Below are 26,327 nucleotides of genomic sequence, written 5' to 3' on the forward strand. Positions count from 1 at the left end.
AATACCTGATAATTTGATGAAACATTTCGTAGAAAGTAGGAGGAGATAATCTGCAATTTTCATTGAACTCTGGACGCCCCAATCGTATAAAGCGAAAAACGAACAGTTCAATTTGACATTCGACACGCGTCGGGGTTTTTGGAAAATGCGTTGGATATTGTTCTCGGCGGCGCGGGGCGTGTCCGAGAAAATTACATGGCACGACCCAGATTCTCGTCGCCTGGGGTGACACTGAATCGAAAAATTTCTTGAACAAGGTCATAAAGTTCCAATTACGACGTAGCTGTTGCGGCGACTCATTGCGTCGGCCCTTTCATTTCATTATTGCTCCCGTAAAGACGTTGACGTGAAAAGATGTGTTTTTTATTACCTTTTCTTATTCTGTTCTTTTTTTGGTATAGGTGAAATATCTTCACGAACCGTGCCGGTTACTGGCAGCCTCAATGAGTTCTTTTACCAACAATGCACTTGGGTGTTGGACTCAAATGTTGAAAGACAACTCTACATTGATATATCCTCAGAACAGGTAATGTATACCTTATACATATTTATACATATTTATTAAGGTTCGAATCCCGGTAAGGGCATTTATTTGTGTGATGAGCACAGATATTTGTTCGTGAGTCATGGATGTTTTCTATGTATATAAGTATTTGTATATTATGTATATCGTTGTCTGAGGACCCACAACACAAGCCTTCTTGAGCTTACCGTGGGACTCAGTCAATCTGTGTAAGAATGTCCTATAATATTTATTTATTTAATTATTGTTATTATACATATAGTAACCCATATAGTAATTTCATGTAAGTAGGGTAGGTATTTAGTTATACAAACGGTAAGTTAGGGTCTAAGCCAACATCTACATAAGCGAAAACAAGCTGTACCCTCACATAACCACTAATTTGCATTGAAGCGTTCGTTTTACATATTGATACGGTAGGTACTACATCTATCGAGACCCGAGATTAATCAAAGCGGAAATAAATTCTCTTCCAACCGAGTTTATATTATTGGGTAGGGGTAGACTAGTTCCTTTGATAGTAAGCAGTTGAATATTCAAATTTACTACGGGATAACACAAGGAGGATGATGATACAATTGTCTTCCGGATGCAATAGTAGCCGTTAATAGCGCAGCAGTGTTTAAATACAAGTTAAAACAGTGATGGTTAGTCGAGCAAGTGCTCTATGACCACAAAGAGTTCTTTAATTAAAAACCTAGGATATAAGATATTAATAAAATAACCTACCATATGTCGTAGAAGGATTTTAATCTTTATGTACCTGCTGTACTGTGACTTGTAATTTGTATTACATACATACACATACATACATACAATACAATCACGCCTGTATCCCATAAAGGGGTAGGCAGAGCACATGAAACTACTAAAGCTTCAGGGCCACTCTTGGCAAATTTGTATTATTAATAAATATTATGATTATGATTATGATTATTAATACTGTAATTTCTTCATCTTTCTTCATAATATTTGAGTGTTTCGTATAGTTATTGATCACAATTTAACTTAGATTGTTCTAATGATTTTATAGTTGTAATAATGCAATTGAATTAATGATTCATTCATACTAAGTGAAAATGAATAAAGTATAGGGTAACCCCTATACTTAACCGCCGGCGCCTAGTCAAAGCTATAGAAAAAGGTAGCAGCAGTTTCGTCAAGTTGAACAGTTGCTATAGTGTTGGCTCGACGCCGACGCTCGTGAGACGCAACCACAGTGTAAAATAGACTATGAAGCTAGAGCAAGCTCTAAAAATCAATAATATGCTTTAGGACAAGTCGTGTGGGTCATGGAACATCACCCTGCACGAGTGGGCCGGCGCAGGCGCCGGTGACGCAGGGCTTGCAGCAGCGGCCGGAGACCGGCTGTTCACATTCTGCGCACGCTATAAGAACCACACCTACTCTCTGCCCTACAAACAAAACACTGTCGTCATAAGGTAACGTGTACAACACTTGTGAGCCACTGTGTATTAGGTCAGTGAGTTGTGCGTACTTTAGTCGTACCTACTTAAGTCTATTCACTTATTTAAAAATTTTTTTACATGGATACGTTAAAAAAATATCAAACCGCGTTGTGATTTTTTTCACAATCCTTAAAATAACTATTTATCCATTGATAACATAAAAACCACTTTTATCAAGTAAAGTAATTCTGACTAAGTATTTAGAGCACGTAGATAGGGGGCCAAAGAAAAAAGTAGCAAAGTAAAAGAAATCTTTAGAAGAGGCTTTTAGCACGATGTAAACAATTTACCAAAGATAGAGAAACACTTTTCAAGTCGGCCATTTAGGTTATTTAGGAGCGGACTTCGGCCTTAATACACGGCAGACGTGCCAAATTTGTAAAAGCGCATACTTTTATACACTTTCTTCGTACAAAGGTTTTCTCTTTGTGCATATTTGATACAGGCCTTAAGCGGCGACGTGGCTCGCTTCCCAAATGTCGTTCGCACTCGTAAATCCCACATAACGATGTGTAAAAACAAGCCCGTTCGATGAGCCTATTCGTGTCAAAAATATTTTATAGCCTTTCATAGCTATTAAGCTATGTAGTTGGCTCTTACTTTGATTACTTTTGCTTCCAATGCCTGATGAATAACTTTTATCGTTTATTGAAAAAATATTTATTGATGACATCTATTTTTACAAAGTCATGTTACTTGTTCACCGAATAGTTGTCAATGCAGGCGGGTGTAACAAACTAGTTGGATAAACTTTATCGCATCGGTGCGTCCCTATCACACTTACCAGTTGTGCGAAAAGGACGGCCTGACGTTAGGTATATCGTTTATCACGGGACCGTGATTGCCTGCCAGAGAAAAGTTCTCATTTGCGTATAATAGTTAGGCTTGGGACTTTTGGATGCTCGCTATGGTTCTGGCATCCGCAGAGTCGCTATTATGTTAAAAAAAATTTTTCGAAGTCAAAGTCAAAGCCTGGAAATAAAATATCTAACAACAATATCTCTATCCAATCTAACAACAAGTTATATTCACCACAGTTTTTTTGATGGGATACACTTTTAATATGGTTAGCAATAAATACTTTTTTTCCGGCTTTGAAATGAACATCACATAAAGAGCAAAATATACTAGACTTTTCTTCATCATATTTTAATTCCTGATACGGCTCTAACCAGGATTTAATTTCGCAAGTCGTAAAATTATTCATTTTAAAATTTTGTTACAAATTGCGTAAACGATATTTCATCTGAACTGACAACTTATTACTCAAGTGTTTTTATTTTTATTTGAAATAGATGTCAGTAGTCTGTCAAACAAAACACAAGTATCAAAGAGGATGCATAGTAAAGTAAATCGTAGGTACGTATATAGTACCTATATATTATGCATTTCGCGTCAACTGTGAACTTCGACACGTGTGTGTAATAGATTTGTGATAAAATTAATTGCATATTGTTATAGGTATACGTATAGATCATGACATCTAACATGTTTTATTTCCAGGCTTTGACTTTGACTTCGAAAAATTTTTTTAACATAATGGCGACTGCGGATGCCAGAACCATAGCGAGCATCCAAAAGTCCCTAGCCTAATAATAGTACAGCATCTCGCGCTATAGTACTACCTACCTACGCCATTATTGTCTGATTACTTACATGATGATGATGTCTGACGTCCGATATTCGAAAATTTCGGATATTATATTTCGTGAACTATAATTATTATAAGTTTTTTACACACAACAAATAAATACAAAACTAGGTATGAATTTTAAGAAAAACAAACGAGCGCAATAAATACCTACACATATTTTACCTACAACCATTAGTCACGTGAGTTAACAAGATCCGCGGCATAGCAACAGCGTACGTGTGACGAATAAACCACAAGGGCGCGGTCTCAGAAAAATGTAAGCAATAATTTTGTCCTCAGACTCGTGGCGTTGTCGCGGCAGCAGCCGCTGTATACGATCCGCTGGCGGTCGCAGGTGGTTCGCGCGAACACGCGCCTGGGCCCGCCGACGCCCGCGCCGGCCGCCTCCGCCACTGAAATCACCACACATTTACACCGACTTCTACTCTACGCGCTCATCTACGTCAACGCTCAAACTTTCCGGCCAGTGACTGTGTGATTTAAATTATTCAGTGAATCTCGGTGGCTGTTTTGCATATTTACTCATTGAAATTTAAATTTTTTGAAGCCGTGCGAACGATGTGTATTGAGTGCGGCGAGGAGACTGTTTCTTTACTAAGGTGTATCATAATGGTCTTCAGTTTTGTAGAATTGATATTGCATGGATATCAGAACCTATAACAACTGAAGTTTGAAAATGATACTGCTAAATAACTTTTTCGTTTATAACACAGGGTCATTGTATTTCATGTTACGTAAGTTGACTTGTTTTATTTCAGCACTTCTAGTTGCCGATGTTTGCTTTCGGTTAAAGTTTATAGGAACATAATTTGTTAAGGATAAACACATTGCAAAGCGCTGTATCAAAGTAGTTAGAGAATGACACTGGACAATTTAAATAACCGTTATATTTATTTGACATTGTAAATACATATATTCAAGTTCTTTAATAATACGTAAGACGATGATAAGAATTTATAAGTTTAGAATGTTTAGTGTCCAACACAATACATGTTACATTGTTTGTTTTAAATATTAGTATTTAATGTATTAAATATGTATGTACGTCTCGATGTCAATTATGATATTTGTTGATATTATGTTAGACAACCCAAGACGCTATGTAACTTAATATTGGGACGGGCTTTATTAGCATAGTCGCTGCACTATGATTCAATTTTATTGTGACTTGCATACATTTGAATTAAAATATATAGGTAGTTTATACATACCTAAATCAGTAGAAAACCTACATTTTCTGGATCATGACATTCGTGACATAGTTGAAATAGGTATATTTTAGCTTGATTTCAGATGCTATGAGACATACATAGTTAAATTTACTTGGTTATAAAATCGGCACGTCTTTGTTGATTGAAGAGTAAGACTCAATTGTTCTTAACCCATTCGCTGACACTACGTCGACAGCCGAACTACTGCTTGCAGAAAGGACATACCCGTATATGTATTTTCCGTGACAGTACGTCGACAGGCGGAGCACTGTCAGCGAAAGGGTTAAATAATGTATTGTGCACAGATTTTTAATTAAATAAGTAGCCAAACTTGTTAAGGCATGAACATTTCTAGTTCAATGCGCACACATTCTTAGATCATACACAAAAGTAACCGAGACTGGCAGTCGCATAAACAATATCTCAGTCGTGTAGAAAACTAGAAATTATAAGTGTGACCAGCTCAGAAACTGTACTGACTAGGCTAGAGCAGGAGGTGTATTCAGATAAAAAATATAGTTATGCCATTGATCACTGCATCCCCCAAGTGTCTGATGCATGTCAAGAGTGTGAGTGAACAGAAATAAATGAGTTTTTTTTAAATATCCGAATGCACCTCTATGAAGTTAATTTAACACAAGTCCCTCTAATAGAAATTCAGTTGACGCCGGAAGTCTGTGCTTACAAAATATTTCTGTTGCTACAACGTGGCTTATTTAACTTGAGGAATCGTTCGCAATAGTTTAATGGATTTTAAGCTTTGATAAGCTCGTTTACGCGAGAATTTACTTTGGTCCTGGCAATAGTTTTATTTATTTCTTGCAATTGCGCTTAAACTGATTAAAGGTGACCTTTATTCTTATAGGCACAGTCCACAGATGTCATATATACCATAGATCAAGCAAACGTATCTACTTAGCGTGTCAAATGAACTCAGTGAAATCCACTGAGTTGTCCGTCTTTACTCGCAGCTTGCAGCTTTCGGGCGTCAATTTTTGTAAGTTGAAGTCAACCAAAACATAAAAAATGCCTCGTTACGTGATATTAAATTGCAACAACACAAAAATTATGAACAATCAAGAGCCTGAGACATATTTAAAATTACAGGCAAGAATCAACTTCAGTCCAAATTTGACACGCTCGGCCCCTATACAAATATATGAATTTGTTTCTTCTATCTAAATTAAGTTCTGTGGCACAGTCAGTATTTAGATTTACATAAATCATCGATGTGATACGGTGGAAGGAACGACAAATGGAAAATTGTTGAACGGAAAACGAAAAAATGATAAAATGTTGACTGTACCTTACTATTTTTATTTGTACGGAAACCTAGGCAATAGGAGATCGGACTTACAAGTAAAATTGGAAAATTTCAGAAATATTAAAATTGACAAAGTTATTAAAATAGAAAAGTACTTAACTAAAATATTGTTATATTCTGTAACTGAGTAACCAGGTCCCGTAGCCGAATGACATTTCTGCGACGCGAAACGCCACCGAAACGCCGTAGAAATGTAGCCCAGCTCTGTCGCGCCAATACACGAGAGCCTTAGAGATAGAGAGCTACGAAAGAGATATTATCGTGTGCGTTTCGTGAGCATTTGTGCATTTGGCTACGTACACAGGGGCGTAACCACCGCGAAGCCAACGAAATATTTAGTTGTAAAACAGTTCGATCCCCTATTAAGCCCAGTCTTTACCCCTTAGTAATGATTATGTAAACTTCGCGCTGTTCAATGTTAGTCATTGTTTATAATAGCAAATTTGCGGCTTACTCCACGTATTGATTAAAATGTGTTAATTTAGAGCAGTAGATGTAAATAGTTAATTCGGATAATAAGTAACGAAGCTCTGATCTTAATAGACTTACCTATTAATAAAAACGTTTGTTACACCGAAATAGATCAACTGAACGCATTATTTGTATTATTTTCAACCCCACTATAAGAGTCCCCCACATCTAGCGTCTTGCGAGCGCAGCGTCGGGCCAACTGTATGAAAAAAGACGCCGCGTCCGCGCGTCGTCTTTTATCGCGGGGCCCTAAGTATTTCTAATATTTCTATTAGTACCCGCTTTCAAAATATTGAAAACGTGATTTAGTTTACGTTTTATTATTCGTCGCCATTGGCGGTGTTTTTCGGATCCGTCGGGGATTCTTCCTCGGGCATGAGTGGTCACGACGGTTGCACGTTGTGCACGAACGTAAGACATGAGGGACAATGTGGAATTGTGTATTCTTTGAGGCTATCGTAGTCCCGAAAATCGAAAGAACCTCGATCCTTTAGAACCGTGCTTTTTGTTTTGTTCATACATGAAACTGAAATTAATGAAAACTATAGGCAATTTTGTTACGAAAACTTAGGTACTTACCTATAATATATTGTCTTCGGTTACCTATACCTATAGTTCCTACCTACCTATAGTTCTTATATTCGTGACTCAACTGAAAATCGCATTCATTTTTGGTACAGCATTGGTATTTCGTATTTATTCCACTCAGGATGAAAAGCTCTAAAAATTAAATACAAATGCAACGAAATAACTTGACAATTGAATAAAAAAAAAGCCTATAAAACTTCACTCACACGCTTTGACCATTCGGATTGTTCACAAAGAAATAGCGAAATATACAAATTGGGACCGAAATTCAAATGATATTATTGATTTACTCTTTAGAAGCAATTTAATTGGGCACAATTATGACGGACTGACTCCTATCCCCTATTCCTATTATTCTGTCCGGAAGACTTCAATGTAACACTTAGCATTAAGTAGAATTATGGAGTACCTCGCTTTTCCGATGGTTCAATGTATTCAGTATATACTGATTATATGATGGTTGAATGTACACAGTATAAGTAGGCATTTACGTATTCATCCGAACATAATATGAACCAAAGTAACGAAAAAATTAAATAGCATATTTATTTTATTCAGTGCTTTGAAGCACTTCAAAGAAAGTTCGTATACCTAAAACACCTATACCTCAAGAAAAAATATGATAATACCGTATTGTGGGTTTCTCGAGTCTACCTTGTATAAAACACTAGCTTCAGTTTACTAAGTTTGAAGCTCTGTCATTCCAGATGGGTGGTAAACTTTTCGCTGGAAATTCTCGCTTCTGCCGTTTTTTTAACTCCCGATACTTTTCGCTTTGCGGTTTCTAAGAGGAAACTTACTTTTTACTATAGGTTTCAGCATCAGTTTTCATTTCTCTTAAGATGGTTTACTGACCTAGTTCCGAGTTAATACTTGTTTAAATATAAATAGTTATGTTAACATATAACTATGAATCTACTGTTACAATAATCATCAGTAAATAATACAGATATTTGAGAACAACCTTCAGAAACCAAAAACTAAGCGAAGTTTCAACTATAGCGAGTAGGCGAAAATATACACAAGTACTTTGTATGGTATAAACACTATAAACAAAACCCGCCGTGATCAAAACTATCAAAACACTCGACCTCCTCGAATAATATTTTTACTTATTATAAATGTAGGTTTTCCTTTTCGAAACTTACAGTAGTAGTAAGTAGTTAGTTAATAACATTACCGTAAGAAATGAGTATGAATGCAGAAATGTATAGAGACATCTCTATACATTTCTGCCTCTACCTCTAGTATGAAATACTACATCTCTACGACCGAACTGGCATGACAAATTTAATACGAACGTTTCCAAGAAAATACGATGGAAAACAATTATGCACGACATCTGTAATAATATTTAATTGATTCATAAGGTCTGTCACCTGCTCAAATTTGGCCTGACATCTAAGACATAACAACAATGGATTTAACTAGAGACAGAAGAATCAGTACATTCAAATACAATTTCCTCAAGTCGGCCTACTTTGAAGACTTTGATTGTCGTCAGCCGCCGCGCGCTCGGAAACTTGTACACTGAAAAAGACTGCTGGCGCGGCCTTCGCCTGGCTCAAGTTCCTCGCATCCACGCCGCTGACGTCTTTTGTGCTCTCAAAGGAAACGCAATTTAAACTACATGCGGGCGCGGCAAATATTCTAATCCTGCCCGACCCGAGCGGGGGACCCATCGCTCCCGACTCCAACATAACAATTAAACAAATCCTGATTAAAGCGAACTTTTCTTTCCTTCTTATACAATATTATTCAGATCGTTAAAACTCTAATTGGCGGTTTTAAACATCGGACGTGTTGTTATCGCCAAAAGCCAAACTGGGCAAAGGATTAACATAAATTTCATATTTTCTCTAATACCTTAATGATCTTTGCGAAGTTTGTCTGTGGTGAAATTCGTAAAGAAATGATCGAAGTTCAAACAAAGAAGTAAACGGCATAATTTCCTTTTAAAATAGAAAGGTATCCAAAGCTAAGGGTAAATATTAAAATTGATTACACGAACAAATTTGAATACCTTTGCTTGTAATACTTGTCACACTCAATTAGAAATTTATTACAATTTATTTGTTTGCCAGATTTGTTTCGAAAGTTTCGTCAGTCTACGAGCCTACTAAGGTATCTATAAAGTTCCAAGAAAGCAAGGTTGGTACGGTACCTATTACCCCAAGAGCTATCCGGTCTTGCTACTACTGGGAAAATAACTTAATTCTATAACAGTACTTTTTATCTCACCAAAAATTAAGTTTGGTAATTTGGTACAGTTTTTTTAGTTAAGCCACCAAAATTTGTGACAAGAAACGTATAATATAATAAAAAAAAGATTATTTTAATTCACTAAAAATCAGGCGAAAATGGTATCAGGACTTTTGTTTTAAATTCGACTACTTTAATTTATGATCTTTATAACACATTAAGAAACCACCTATTTTTGTGAATGATACTTCGTAGTAGCAAAAAGCGGAGTAATTAAATTAGTTATGACGCAAGCAATAATAGGACAAGTGAAGTTATGGTTGTTTTGTATCTACATTATGTGTTGAAACACTATTTCTACTGAAACCACCCTAAAAACAAAACGGAAGTTCAGTATTTTACTAGCTCAGAATAACATTCAGGGCAAAAATTATATCAGCAAAAAAATTGGAACAGACTTTTCGTTAAGATCAAAATAAAGAAGTATAAAAAATAATCCACCTTTAAATGCACGCCAAGAAGCGCTAAAATCAGTACTGAAAGAAGTATTTTCATATTTTTCATTTACCTACAAACTCTACTATTGACGATGTCATTTTCTGCATTATTTCAAAAGTTAGTTATTCATTCGTATTTTCATTACATCGCGGTATAATAATATATTTCGCCACCTTCACTATCGCTTAAATAGCTCAGTTATAGTAGCGTAAGACGATGGGCGCGCTCTTGACCTGACGTCGTGGGTTCGATCCTCGGCAGTGGAAATCTTTTTTCTTGTTATTATTTTTTTATCTTTTACACCCTTTTCAACCCTCTCTTTTTAAATATTGATTTTTTAGTATTAGATTTACAACCCATTTCATTGAAATTTTGTTAGACACATGTAATGCAATAAGTTTAAAAATTGTCTTTCAGTATTAGTATTGATTGAAGGTAACCTAAGGTTCAACATCGTGCGTTGTTCCTACTAACCGCAATACTCTGTCTTAGCTAACCATCGCTAGACGTTATGCCCTTGTAATAAGGATTACAAGTGTACAGTGACAGTTGTCCGGTATGACTCATAGATTTATATATCATTAAGTTAGATTGAGTTGTTAGGCCAAAAAGTGTGTCCACATGAGAGGGTAAAGTTGGGGCTGGTGTCCCTCTCGCACTTATTGCCACTGTCAAAATTATTTGAATGACGTCATCACTGTCATTATTTGGGGATACCAGTCAATATTCAAAGTTACTACCAAATCTACTAATACCGAATTAAAGGTTTTTTTAATTGCGCAAATCTTTGGTTTTATGGCTTCATAATAATGACTTACCAATTCATTACAAGGTATTAATATCCTTGCCTCGATATAATACAAAAATAATTTAAGAAGTTTATAAACTTAGTTATCATACAGGTAAAAATACTACTACTGTAGTAATCTCTTTAACACTGGTCACAGGTGCGAGAGGGACACCAGCCCCAACTTTGACCCTCTCATGTGGACACACTTTTACTAGTCTGATAAGAACGCCTTTCTGCACCGGTGATAAAGTTCAATTTAGTATGGCAAAAAAAGTGTGAGCTCAGTCCCTATTGAAAGTCCATGTTGTATGAGTCAATGAAAAATTGGCTAAATAGTAATCAGAAAACAAGCAAAAAGGGTAGAATATGTTTCTTATAAGTTATTTCTTTGAATTACATTACAAAATGAATGTATTATACATTATAATACTCGTTGTAATTGTATAGATTTCAATGAATAATTTTATTTGTTCAAATTAATGACTTTCAAGGAACAAAAACTATTGAGTCGCTATTAGACTGTTTTCACATTATCCGATCCGATAACGGATGTCGGAAGGATATCAATAGAAGAATCCAAGATTCCGCCTGTAATGTATGGAATATCGGTCCGACATCCGAAATCGGATCGGATAATGTGAAAACGTACTACATTTTACTCTTTTTAATACCAAGATTAATTAGAGTCAGTTGTATGGTCGGTACGTAGTGTAAATAAAAAGTCGAAAAGTAGGTCCTTTCTATACTTTTTGCTATGTATTTTATATTTCAATAGGCAGGCTTTTGTACCCATATTACAGTACTTTCAATATGTGCTATCCTATAATTAAATTCGAACACTCGCGTATTAGACACTTCTAATATTATTTGAATGGCATTACCAACATTAAATCTCCTTTTGAAAATAATTTTTAAAGAATATCCCACACTATCAGATCAGAACCACTGGTATTTAATTTAAAACAAATGCAAACCTTTGGGTTGTCTGCTGTCGAATTTAATTATTTTTATAGAAAATATTTTAATTTGTATCACAGGGTGCCTTACTGTTAAATAAACTTAAAGCTCCGGCTGTACAATATTAAGGACACAAGTGATAATAATAGAAAAAAATACTAAAACTGAAAATAATAAAAAACGGTGTCGAAATAAGCTTGCTAGGGGAAGTATATGGTGGAGATAAATAATTTAAGATTTTGTATATTTTATAACATTTATTTATAAAGAAAATTCTTGCCAAAATGTGTTTGTTCAGTTGGTTCTTAATTTAGTTACTTACTGCGCTAACCGTGTGAAAACTGACCTATAATTCTCTTGTTCGACACCAATGCAATGTACAGAGCTCAGCGGGAAGCTAGGTCGCTTAAAAGGGTTCTAAGTAAATTTTCACACAAGTTATCTTAATTTTTAACTAGAAATTATACTATTACAATACCCTAGGTACCAGTTCTCAAAAATATTTGCTTGCTCTAAATTACTGACTCTATGAATTTAATCTACCTAAATTGCAGCTGACGCAGTTGCCCTGACCATTAGAAGGATAAATTGGACCGACCTCTAAGATGGTGAACCTTCGGGAAAGCTGTGGAAGGTGGCACGGGACCTCCCGGGGAATGTTGGCTGCACTGCGGAGACTTTTCAACCCGGAACGCGTGCCACGTGGACACCGAGACAAATGCGGCAGAGGCAGGCCGTCTTCCAGCAAACAGGACTCAGAACTTGCGCCGGTCACAAGGATTTCCAGAGTTAATAATATATATATCTATAAATATAATCCCGGCTCCTGAAAGCGACATAAAAATACATTAGTCTAATGCTCTCAAGACCAGCATGACAAAATAGAAGACAATCTGATAAATTAGCTCACCGCTAAAGGTCAAAGAAATTTCCTAGCGGAGCGCTCCCAATCCCACAGCAGAAGACAGATCATCCCTGTGAATAACCAAGCACATGGTTAGGAACAAACCCATAACGTTTCACGCCATTATGGAGTTGATCAGAACAATTCAGATACTTACTCAATCTGAGGATTATTGCAGGCCTTCTGCTTCCACCGTTTTGACCACCATGCGGTATGGTCTTGTGGAGAAAGTGCGTGTGCACCCAAAAGGGTCAAAAAAGGAAATGGACCACCCAAGATCATTAACCTATTTGCATATGGAGCAATCAAGGACATAGGGTGACAAACCCAGGAAGACATAATATATCGAATTAATATATTATATTTATTTGAGACTCCATCAGAGTCATGAAAGATTTACTATGATGTACATAGCAAGATTGTCACTCCAGACAGGCCTCTTATTTAGAGTATTAATATTACTGTATTTTGTTATGTATTAAGATAATTTTCTGCATTATTTCTATATAATTATATTAATTTAATTTATCAAAATGTACTGGAGTAACAATTTAAAATCTCATAAAATGGGTTATTTTTAGCTATCTGGCAACCCATGCACAGATTATGCAGAAAAGTGCATACATGTGTGGATGCAAGTATTTTTGCACTAATTGAGGATTTGAAACAAAATAAAATTAAAGAAATTTCGATTTTAGATTTATAAAAAAATATTAATTACGACCAAGAAAATATACTACGTTACAATACCTCCCTCCCCGATTTAAAGGTTCAACGTAGGTGAACCGCCCGCTGTCCCCAGCGGCTTTCATCACATTGAACTGTGAGGAACCAAGGCAACAAACAACCCTAAGGCAAGAAAACTAAACTATAATACTAAAAGAAATAGTATCCCAGAAGGACAATGAAAAAGGGAAAAACAAAACGAGGCTTCGAGATTTTATTTCAAAAAAAATGTCTACACAAACCCATCAAAGCTTCCTAACTTTTAAACAATTCTACCATTTTCAACAACTTGCCTGAAAGGGCATATCCACAAAACTCAAAACTAAAAAAATCTCGAACCCACGTAATCAATAACGGCAGGTAAAAAAAAACTATGAGGCCAACCGCGCAACACATAGAAAAAACCTCCGTAATACCTAACAACCAGTGAACGAACCGTTTGCGTTCTCAGCACAACGCGATGTAGCACCTTGTGCTAAGAAAGCCAATATCCAACGCCAGGACCGCTGATCAGCATTCCTTAAAATATACTCTGCTTGTCCGGGCAAAATGAAAATGTCTAGTCCATAAACTATGGGCCGACTCCGAAATCCAAAGAACCTGAAGTTCAAAAACAAAACAAAATCGTCAAAATCTAAGTTTCAGTCCCTCTTAGTTAAAACTCCTGAATATTCCAAAACCGTGTCCCCGACTAACTTGTCGGAGGAAACGAAACATCCAAAATCATGTTGCACAACACCCACAAAACATGGTATACCGTAAACAAAAACTAGGCGTGGCAACATGCGAAATAGTACCTAAACTAAAACGTTAGGTATTTAGCCTAACGACGCGTTACCTAAAGGATACGCTAACAAAAATAAAAAACGTACTATTTCGATGTTTGTCCGGTATGGTAGTACCTGACAAAATTTTGCAACAAATGTTGCTATTTGGTCATATTAAAGACGGCTCTGACCTTGAGGTTGAGAGGCACAGTAGCTGGTGAGTGGTTTGTCGTCCTTGGCGGCACGACGACAGGTACTAGACGAGGGATCGTGCGTCCAAGGATAACTCTTCCAAACTCTTAACCAAACTATAAGTACCTACAGCCCAATTCGATTTAAGACTGAGCACAGTATCGATCGCGCCTACCATACATCACGCATTTATATACCTAACATACATCACACAATGCAAACATAGTAACGAAGCAGCTTTCCTGTTCGTCACGTTCCGAACTAAATTCGTGAATTAAATATTTACCGAATATTTAACACTACTAACGATTTCAACCGCATATGTTACATTACGAGAGCTAGGTGATAGCAGTTGTCAACCCTGGTGGCAAAGCGACAAGTCCTATAGACTCGAGGCTTTGCGTCCAGAGATGACTTCCACCTCAAAACCTGACTCCCGTTAATACCTACTTAAAGTCTTTAATATGCCACGACCCGATTGGTTGACCGTCCAACCTTTCGAGCTCATAAACTAATGGGGACAAAACTTTCTTAACTCTGCACGGTTCATACTTAGGTGCGAGCTTCGACATAAAAAACTTAGAAGCGTCACTTTGCGTGTACGTACGCTTCTGAACAATATCCCCAACCGAAAATCTCGCCTCTCGGCGTCTCATATTATAATACTTGGCATTTGTTTCATGTGCTTGCAACATACGTACCCTAACCTGTTCAAAAATATCTTTCAAACAACCAAATTCGCCCGCATACTCTTCTCTAGGGATACCTACACCATATTGTTTATCGGTATCTTTATAAAAGGAGCCGTTAATGACCGGTTCCCTAGCGTGCACTAAAAAGAAAGGAGAATACCCGGTGGTTTCGCTGACTGCACTGTTTATGGCAAACCTAATCTGGTGCAGTTTTTCGTCCCATGTACGGTGATTTTCCTTTACGTAAGACGCTACGGCGGTCATTACAATTTTGTTATAACGTTCCACCAAATTCACGTGCGGAGAATAGCGCGGACTGTAAAAAATGTTAGGTACGTTGTAGCGTTTCAATAACTGCTTAAACTCTGATCCCGTGAATTGCGCTCCGTTGTCCGAAATCACGGTTTCAGGTACGCCATGTTCCAAAATGACATGGTTTTCAAAATGCTTCGCCACCAAAGCGCTAGTAGCGCGGCGAAGTGGAAACAGCAGTGTATGTTTCGAAAAGCAACATGTAACAACCAACAAAAATGTATAACCTGCCCGAGAGCGCGGAAGCGGACCGACAAGATCTATACTAACTACCAACCATGGTCGATGACATACCTTTGGTTGTCCCATGAGGCCTGCAGTCGGTTTCTGCGAGTGCTTGTACGCTGCACAGACATCGCAAGCCTTTACGAACTCGACTACATCCTTGTACATACCGGGCCAAAAGTATGTCAACGCCAACCGGCGGTGAGTTTTAAAAACACCTAAATGAGCTGCAGTTGCTTCGCAATGGTTTTGCTGCAAAACTCTCTTTCGATCACTCTTCTTCACCACTTCTTTCCAATCAAACTCTCGCAACAAATTATACTTGGCCTTCGAAAGTCTAAAAAGTTTCCCGTCCTTTAAACAAAAATTCGGAAAATTCGCGGGAAATGACCTACAGCCATTTACAATCTTGTCATACCATTCGTCTGGCTCAGCGTCATCATTCGTAACATTTATAGCGTCAACTTTCATAAGTCTCGAAAGTGCGTCAGGCACAACGTTAAGGGACCAGTTGCCCTGACCATTAGAAGGATAAATTGGACCGACCTCTAAGATGGTGAACCTTCGGGAAAGCTGTGGAAGGTGGCACGGGACCTCCCGGGGAATGTTGGCTGCACTGCGGAGACTTTTCAACCCGGAACGCGTGCCACGTGGACACCGAGACAAATGCGGCAGAGGCAGGCCGTCTTCCAGCAAACAGGACTCAGAACTTGCGCCGGTCACAAGGATTTCCAGAGTTAATAATATATATATCTATAAATATAATCCCGGCTCCTGAAAGCGACATAAAAATACATTAGTCTAATGCTCTCAAGACCAGCATGACAAAATAGAAGACAATCTGATAAATTAGCTCACCGCTAAAGGTCAAAGAAATTTCCTAGCGGAGCGCTCCCAATCCCACAGCAGAAGACAGATCATCCCTGTGAATAACCAAGCACATGGTTAGGAACAAACCCATAACGTTTCACGCCATTATGGAGTTGATCAGAACAATTCAGATACTTACTCAATCTGAGGATTATTGCAGGCCTTCTGCTTCCACCGTTTTGACCACCATGCGGTATGGTCTTGTGGAGAAAGTGCGTGTGCACCCAAAAGGGTCAAAAAAGGAAATGGACCACCCAAGATCATTAACCTATTTGCATATGGAGCAATCAAGGACATAGGGTGACAAACCCAGGAAGACATAATATATCGAATTAATATATTATATTTATTTGAGACTCCATCAGAGTCATGAAAGATTTACTATGATGTACATAGCAAGATTGTCACTCCAGACAGGCCTCTTATTTAGAGTATTAATATTACTGTATTTTGTTATGTATTAAGATAATTTTCTGCATTATTTCTATATAATTATATTAATTTAATTTATCAAAATGTACTGGAGTAACAATTTAAAATCTCATAAAATGGGTTATTTTTAGCTATCTGGCAACCCATGCACAGATTATGCAGAAAAGTGCATACATGTGTGGATGCAAGTATTTTTGCACTAATTGAGGATTTGAAACAAAATAAAATTAAAGAAATTTCGATTTTAGATTTATAAAAAAATATTAATTACGACCAAGAAAATATACTACGTTACACTTCCAGCTCGAGATTCTTGGAAGCCTTGTAAATTTTTCTTTGTGACAACAAGATATGACTATATGACATTTATTTCAGGAATTTTACACATACATACATTACATACATTTATTGTAATAAACGGAGTACAAGTGACCAAGATAAAGATGATACAGTAGGGTATTTTTAAAGTTTATGTAATGAAGAAGTAAAATTGCGGCCTTTTTTAGGTATTATATTTATGGAATAAATTGGAAATATCTAATACCTACATACTTATTATATATTGGTAGCGGCTCCATTCGTTCAATATTCGTTCGCAATTCATTTTGACATATAAGTCATTTGAGCATATTATGACAAAAGGTATTTTGATAAAGAGTTTTTAGTGTGTGGCAGTTCCATTTGCAATTTTGATACTTAGGTCTTTATACACTATGTTGGTTATGGCATGAACGATTTTTTTCCTAAGCAGATAAGAAGTTAACGTTATTAGCATCAACAAGAATGTTATAAATGCAATTTAGACCCAGATTTTTAAAACATTTTTGTTATGAATTGTGCGTCCTTGTATTTAATGTCATTGCAGTAGCTTGTACTCATCAACTTATAATATAAATAAAACCTTAAAAAATGAATTAAAAAAGCTGTAAAAACGTATGCGACGACTGAGATTTGAACTTGTGACCTGTGGCTTGTAAGTCTAACGATAATCGCCGGGGCTATACCTGGCCGTGACATATGGGTCGAAATTAGACTTTGCATAGCTTTCGCGTGTTTGTAACAAGCGTTGCTTCAACGATTCTGAAGAATGGAAGAATACATTTCACAAGATGACGGAGATCTGTCAAATGGTAGAAGAGAAAAACGTGAGATAGATGTATGTACTGACAAGTATATACTCTTTTCGACGACTGTCAAATCGCATGCCTAAAATAAATGTGTAATTTTTTTAATTACTTTGGACTTTATTATCGGTGGGAAACGTCTGTTTTTAATCTACTTAAAATATTATTTATGTAGAAACAGGCATGTAATGAGGAGGAACATTCAAAGGATATGACAGATGGCGCCACCCTATTAGTCCGTGAGACGTGAGAGCGAGAAGCTGATAATTATGTTTTTTCTCTCTCTCACATATAAATGACAGTGACATGCATAGGCGCCGCCTGGCGGGGTAAAATGTCAGTGTGCCTCCTCATTTACGTTAATGTGTAATAGAAGAACAGAATAAAAAGCATGCGACACGGCTCATCACCTACCCTCGGCCCAGCTCCACCGGCGTGGTGGTTTGCCATATGGATTCCTAAATGTAAGACACTAAGGTCCAAACCAAACCACGCAAAAAATGTAAATATATTAAATAAATTAAAGTATTAAATAAAGGTCAAACTTATTGGGTGGATTATCATGCTGTTAATATTGTTAAATAGGGACAATAAAAGTCAACCTCGTACTATTATCTGTTTCGAATTTGCCCGGTCAAATATTTAGATTTTTTTATTTCCATATAAATATATTGGTGGTTTTTATATGTTAAATATCTGAAAAATTATGTGCTATTGATTTCTGCTTAAAAATATCTGTTATTATATCAGCTCTAGAGCACGTTAGACAAAATTCAAAAATTCTATATCAATAAAAATAGTCTTATTTCCCGTCATATATTTAGGTGGCTTCGGGTTGTAAACCTTAAATATATAATTTCTCGGTGAAAGTTCCTGTAGTGGAAGTTGGTGCCAGCTGAACTCAACTCAAGAATAATGACGGGTACTGTATCCCCCGCCACTTTACCGTTATTGTTGCTTGTCGCCATATTTTAAACGACTAAACTGACATATTTACATAAAAATACAGTTCATAAAGTTTCGCTTCATCAGTTTGTTTTATAAATTGCTCGCCCTGAGCACAACGCAATATTTGTCATCCTGTGATACTGCCGGACGATTCAGCAAATTATTTTGATAAATGGTCATCGTTCTTCGTGGGATGAAATAACATGTTTCAAGGTTCATAAAACGTTGCAGGGTTAATTCAATATCTGTTTTTATCTTGATCCTTATTCTTGAGATATTAGTGACATCTTATCTGTTTGATATAGGTATTAATGGAGTCTTCATACAATGATCTATTATCCATACTAATATTATTGGGTTGGTAAGAAAGTAATGAGCGAATCATAACCAATATTGTAATTTTTATTTAATTTATTATTTTAATCATTTATCAAAAATATAACGGCCTTCGTTATCTACTACTTGTCTCCATCGTTCTGGTAAAGAATGAATAGCATCGGCGAAGAAGTTCTTAGGTTTAGATTCAAAAACTCAGCTATGTACTGTCGTAGATGGGCTTGATCATCGAACTTTTTTTCATTCAAGGCATTGCTTAGCGATCTGAACAATGCGTAATCCGTAGGTGCCAAGTCTGGAGAGTACGGTGGATGAGGTATCACTTTCCAACCTAGCTCCAATAGCTTTAGCCGAGTCACTTTTGCAATGTGTGGGCGAGCATTGTCGTGTAAGAAAAAAACTTTAGCATGCTGTGGACGATTCTGACAGATTTTTTGGTTTAAATTTTCAAGCTGATTACAGTATACTGATGCGGTAACAGTCATTCCACTTGGTAGGAGTTCCCAGTGAATAATACCATGAATATCCCACCAAACGGACAGCATAACTTTTTCGGGTGAGGCTCTGTTTTTGGTGCCTCTATTCCTTTTTCGTTTGGAGCTAGCCACTGACGTTTGCGTGTGTGATTTATATATAAGACCCATTTTTCATCTCCAGTGATAAGATGGTCCAACCAGTTGAATGTGCGGCGAAAAGACAGAAGTTGTATGCAGATATCGGCACGGCGGTTTAGTTGATCTCTATCAAGTTCGTGCGGTATCCAAACACTGTATTTGTAGTTTTTTCCCAACTCGTGTAAATGTGTTTCTATAGTGACATGAGAGCAGCCTAACTCGGTAGCAAGAGCTCTCAAAAATTTTATGTGGAATTCAATCGATCGCTCATTACTTTCTTACCAACCCAATATAAATGGGAAAGTGTGTGTGTCTGTTTGTTTGTCCGTCTTTCAAGGCAAAACGGTGCGACGAATTGTCGTGATTTTTGAAGTGGAGATAGTTGAAGGGATGGAGAGTGACATAGGCTACTTTTTGTCTCTTTCTAACGCGAGCGAAGCCGCGGGCAAAAGCTAGTTATTCTACATGATGCAAACCCGTCTATTTCTGAAGTGATCTTCTTGTTTACGTAGGTAGGTAAGTATATTTGTAAAAATTTGAAAAAAAAACTACCAGTAAAAAATAAATATTTACATTCCAGTTGTACGTAATTACCAAAGGTAATTACTTGACGAGTATTTGTTGCTTCTTCACTTAATTGATGATTAAGATGGAAGCTTTACGTTTACGAGTGAATTGGTTAATTGGAGAAACGAATTCGAATTAAAGCTGTGACAATTAAACGTAACGTTATTTACATTAGAAATATTTGCTTGCGAGATTCACTAGCAGATTTTTTGACGACTTTTGCGTGCTGTTTTTGAAAATTCATAGCTACTTAGCCGTTTAACGAAGCATGCGCTGTGGACTTTAACCTCGTAAGGCCCACTATAGTTAGTTTTTCCGTTTTGAATTTGAACTTTATGCTATAAATAAATGACATCAATCAAAAATCAATGTAACAATGGAAATTCTACTTTATTCAGTTCATGGAAGGTTCAAATTAGATTGCAACACTATGTACATTGTACCTAATGTACATTCGGCCTTACGAGGTTAATGATGATGATGGTTTGTATTAATTGTGTATTTTTAGAAAATTTATTTAAAAAACCTATACTTTATCAACAACCAGTTTAAAACAAAGTTGATTTTAGTGGCGAGGCGATTTTGCCGCACAATCAGGCGCAACTCGCAAGAGAATGCCCTCAGGCGAGTGCACCTGACCTCGACAATTATTAATATAGCTTACCGAAAGCCTGATTGCAGATAACCTAGTTTAAATGAGGTCTCCGTCTACGAATACTTAATACAGATATATCAGTTAGACTTATACATACTTACATACATACAATCACGCCTGTATCCCATAAAGGGGTAGGCAGAGCACACGAAACCTCAAAGCTTCAGTGCCACTCCTGGCAAATAAGGGGTTGAAAGAAAACGAAACTGTGACATTGCACACACATACATACATTGCATTATACAAATACATACTTGTTCTCTTGAAATCAGCCTTTTGGATTGTGATGGTAATATTAGCGGTAGCAGAGTGTTTGACTGTGCCCCGCTACACCACTTTTCCGTTCGGGAATTAATATGCGATCATCTGATAAATTGGTTTCTCTTTTAATAAATTGGTCCGATACGTTATTTTATAATAATAACTCCAGTCAAGCTCGAATTGCCTATGTACAAAGGTTTAGAATTAGATATTACTCAAGCAGTTGATTACTGTCCATATTGAAACATTTCACTTGACAACTTAATACCCTGAATCCATTCAGGGCTGGGCCCTATGTGGCGTCATCTGTAGCGAGCTGTAACGATAATCTGATGTGTCGGGTAAAGTTTAGATATTTCTTTGTGGTAGTAGATAGTTATAGTTTTGAGGCCTTGATTTTTAACCCTCGCGGTTCGGCTGGCGGCCAGCGGGTGTCTTAATGGCTTCATCTGAACTATTCGAGAATAATTTATTGTAATAATTAATGTTTGTATACAAAATGTTAACCCTTCCTTTTTTGTAACACCTATATCATCATCCTCCTTGCGTTATCCCGGCATTTGACACGGCTCAAGGGAGCCTGGGTCCGCTTTGTCAACTAATCCCAAGATTTGGCGTAGGTAGTGTTAGGCAAAACATATAAACATATGAGGTAATATTTATATTACAATAAGTAATTGTCGTAGTGTCTCGGTATTCATTTTATTTGAGCAGATGTTTCAGAATGTGAGTGAAAGAATTAGAATAATATGACAATTGTCGGTATATGTGTTAAAAAGAGGCGATTTAAATTCACAATGACCCCTTTATTTTTTCATAGAACTTGACGCATATTCAGTTCAAAAACTGTACGCAAAATGTCCTTGCTCACATGAATGTGAATCATTGGCAATCCTCACTTATTGAGATTTGGAATTTACATTGGAAACTCAAATAACGGTGATGGGATGCGTGGGCGAGCAGGGCAGCGAAGTGCGACGCGAGATTAAAGGCTTTGCCCGGCAGTAGCCAAACAAATTGCCCATCTAATGGGCGCGCGGCGTGAGCCCGCCGCGATTTCATCCGGCCAGCGCGCTGCCATCCTATTAAAGCCTATCCGCGATCCCGAACTATCCCTTATTTGCTCTGACAAAACAACGCTGGTGCGAACGAGATAGAACTATAAGGCAATTTTAGTTCTGCTGCAGTACAAATGGGAGAGCTGCTGATAGTCCAGCCCACATTTAAGAGGTAGAATCTTTTTTTAGGCTTCGTTTGATTAGATTAAAGCCGGCTTTCGTGATGCCAGTGCGAACTTAGATTCGTTTTGAAAAGGATTTAAAAAAGTTAGCCTTTTTATTTAGCTACATATTTTCCCACGCGAAACGAATCTAATTGCGCTTCTATTCGAAGTACAGTATCTCTCGAACAAATAATAAGAGTAGTACACTGATACAAACGGGTGCAATCGTAGAGGCGACGTGAAATAGGTGCGCGGGACGTATGGACTTCATCAGCTCGTTAAACGACAAAGGGAACTGATCCTTTTCTCCTTTGTCTGGTACGCGGCAAGCAAAAATTGTTCTCGTACATTCTGTTCATCTTGTAATACATCTCGAGTGCAAATATTAAACGTGCCTTGTCTTAAAGTGCTTGTGAATTCGAGCGCGAGCGTGTGCTAACGGAATATCATTAAACCGCTTACTGTTAATTAAACGACAGCACTAATAATAGCGTCTTTGTGGGTAAATATGTACATGATCTAAAGATAACAGTTGCCTATTAATTTAATTAGAATAATATGTTTAGTTACAATTGGATACAAAATTTGTATCCAATAGTAATTTAATGTAGTTGCCCGAGCCGAGCGTAAGTATATAAAACGCAAACGTTTCACAGCGTTTATTGTATATTTTCCGGCAGCGGCGACGCGGTCGTTACTATTGCGCAAGGTCACGCAGGGTTGTACCTGTGCTACTGTCCTACTCGTAGTAACTGTGTATAGTACCAAAATCTAATAAAGATTCAAGTACGTGTTTGTTTCTTAAATACTGACGAAATCGTATTTATAAAATGTTTGAATAGATGTTTGCACAATATTTAAGTAGGTACCAAACTTTCGATAGATAGATCGCAGCATCTACCTAAATGACTTTACAGATAAATCCTTATTGGAGGTTAGAAAGAGACAAAAAATAGCCTATGTCATTTTTCCATCCCTTCAACTATCTCCACTTCAAAAATCACGACAGTTCGTCGCTCCGTTTTGCCGTGAAAGACGGACAAACAAACAGGCACACACTTTCCTATTTGTAATACTACCTTTTGCCCGCGGCTTTGCTCGCGTTAGAAAGAGACAAAAAGTAGCCTATGTCACTCTCCATCCCATCCCATCAACTATCTCCACTTAAAAAATCACGTCAATTCGTATCTCCGTTTTCCGTGAAAGACGGACAAACAAACAGACACACACACTTTCCCGTTTATAATATTAGTATAGATTAAGCATGGGTTATGTAGTTATGTATATTCTAGTGATTTTTTTCATAACCGGTAATTAAAATTTTGAAAAAAAAACCCGATATAGTAGACCGATTTTCATGAAACATGGTTAAGAACACTTCCGACTAATTCAGCTTCAAACAAAAAAAAAACTAAATTGGTTCACCCGTTCGTGCTACAAACAGACAGACACTTCAAACTTATAACACCCCGTCGTTTTTGCATCGAGGGTTAAAAATGGCAGTTCACCAAAGCTGCTCTTGTTAGTATGACTTGTACTATAGTAGTAAAAAATACACCTCGAACCGCTTAATTTTGACGGCCCTCGCAGCCAACAGTCTGTGCTGGGTGGCTAGCTGAATGGCACAATCGCTCACGAAACGCTCACGAAACGAAGCGCTAGTAGATATCTATCTCTATCGCGCTTGCGTATTGGCGCGACAGAGCCAGCGGCGTATCGCTTTCGTTTGGCGTCGGAGAAATGCCATTCGGCTACGGGGCCAGGCGGCGAGACCGGTGGCGATCTAGATTTATTGACTGTACTCCACGTCGCACTCATAAATCTAGAGGCGTTAGCAGCTCACGCTGAAGTGGCCATTGCACGTATCGGCCCGCTATCGCGTAAGGACATGACATACGGCACTTTTGGCAGGTGCCAATTCAACAAAGATTTTTTAAAACCGTTTAGCACATGACACGTGGATAGTAAATAGGTACAGTACGCATCGAACACTCTAAAAAAAAATTGGTTGCTCCTATCAATATTTTGATAGTCGTAGTCAAGCATCTTGATTCCATACGAGCCTGATAAGATCTTAGACAAATCAAATAAGGTAATTTTGATTGCTCTTACTTTTGCAACGTAACTGAATCGATTAAGATCTTGTTCAATAATTCCATGAAAAATAATTATGCTAACTAAATTACCTTAGTAAGTTCAACTAAGGATTGAATCAACCTATGTTACATAGTTATGGCTAACAAGTTAATAATTGATTCAAGGTGTACAATGGTTAGGAATAACAAAACACCTAAGTAATTAGTTCAATCATAGACATAGACATAGACATAGACATCAACTAAGAGAAAACTGCTCTTAGTTGGTCTTCATTTTTTAGAGTGAAAATAGCGGATCAAATAACGCTCCAAAAGTAGCTACCATTCTGTAACCGCTAAACTAAAAGAGATTTGTGTCTAAACATAGAAAACTTAATTATACTTTGACATTTCTGACCGCGAAATGTAAAGATTTATCTATGTTTAGAAAAGTTATCAGCATGATGCTTTTGGTGATCTAATTTGAAGATTTAATGTGATTAAGAAAAGTAATAGAGGATAACGACGCCACCTTGTTGCTCTAGATTAATAATTATGGAACCTTTCTGATTAGAAATACAAACTCAAAAATTACACGACGGACCTAGGATTAGGTTGAAAAAGAATGTTTCCAATAAAGTGTAATTTTCAACATTTACACTGGTATCATGATGTACACATGAGTGTGTATACGTACATTTGAAGATTCTATCCTCAAAGGCATGTGTCCGAACGTCCAGTAATCGATTTCACATTCTCGCCGGGTTGAGCATCAAAAGACTGTGTAGGTACCACTGAGTATTGCTGAACCTCAATAGTACTTTGCACTTGACCAACAAGGTAGCTACAGGAAGCACGAGGGCACATACACATTACTAGTACAACTGTTCCTCTGTGCTTTATGCAATTTGTTTTGTGCAATAAAGTGTTTAACTACTACCATGACTGTTTAAAAAGAAATTAAAGTTGACAAAGAAGTTCACAATTCTGAGACATAAAAGTGTATTTTTTAAGACGATAAATGAAATATCGGATCCTGAGGCACAGTATAATAAAGAGTGCTATCGTACAGTATGGCCACTCCCGCTCCCCGCTGAAAGTGCCGCCCACCCCCTCTCGGTTACCTCACAGTTACCGCCTGTCAAAAACGCGAACAGTCGACCTGTCATATTTCACTCATACAAGCCTAGTACGCGTTCACCTACATGAGCTTAGACTGTGTGCTAGGAACGCGCCTCTGTCATATATTTGATCGCCAGTGTCCGAGGTGTGCCTGAGGACAGAGACTCCATCAGTTACTATTAGTGATTAATTGATTATAAGCAAATCATTAATGCCATTTATAATTAAAAAGAAATTAAAGTTGACAAAGAAGTTCATAAAGTTCTGAGACATAAAAGTGTAATTTTTTAAGACGATTAATATAACGAAATATCGGATTCTAAGGACAGAGATTCCAGTTCCTATTAGTGATTAATTGATTATAAGCAAATCATTAATGCCATTTATAATTAAAAAGAAATTAAAGTTGACAAAGAAGTTCATAATTCTGAGACATAAAAGTGTAATTTTTTAAGACGATTAATATAACGAAATATCGGATTCTAAGGACAGAGATTCCAGTTCCTATTAGTGATTAATTGATTATAAGCAAATCATGAATGCCATTTATTATATGGGACCAATTTATACATTGGCTCATTATCTCCAATATTTAA

The 26,327-nt window shown here is 37.1% G+C and overlaps 1 protein-coding gene across 1 annotated transcript in view; it reads left to right on the forward strand.

Annotated features, from left to right (window-relative positions):
• LOC125225327 overlaps window positions 1–5,732 on the forward strand; it is a 65,498-nt gene extending 59,766 nt beyond the window's left edge. The window contains exons 13-15 of the mRNA XM_048128977.1: window positions 402–526; window positions 1,799–1,965; window positions 3,926–5,732. Of these exons, the coding sequence (XP_047984934.1) occupies window positions 402–526; window positions 1,799–1,965; window positions 3,926–4,124 (491 nt within the window). The 3' untranslated portion in view covers window positions 4,125–5,732. The remainder of the gene's footprint in view (window positions 1–401; window positions 527–1,798; window positions 1,966–3,925) is intronic.
• The last annotated feature ends 20,595 nt before the right edge of the window (window positions 5,733–26,327 follow it).

Source organism: Leguminivora glycinivorella, chromosome 4, assembly GCF_023078275.1.
Source record: "Leguminivora glycinivorella isolate SPB_JAAS2020 chromosome 4, LegGlyc_1.1, whole genome shotgun sequence".
Classification (NCBI taxonomy): domain Eukaryota; kingdom Metazoa; phylum Arthropoda; class Insecta; order Lepidoptera; family Tortricidae; genus Leguminivora; species Leguminivora glycinivorella.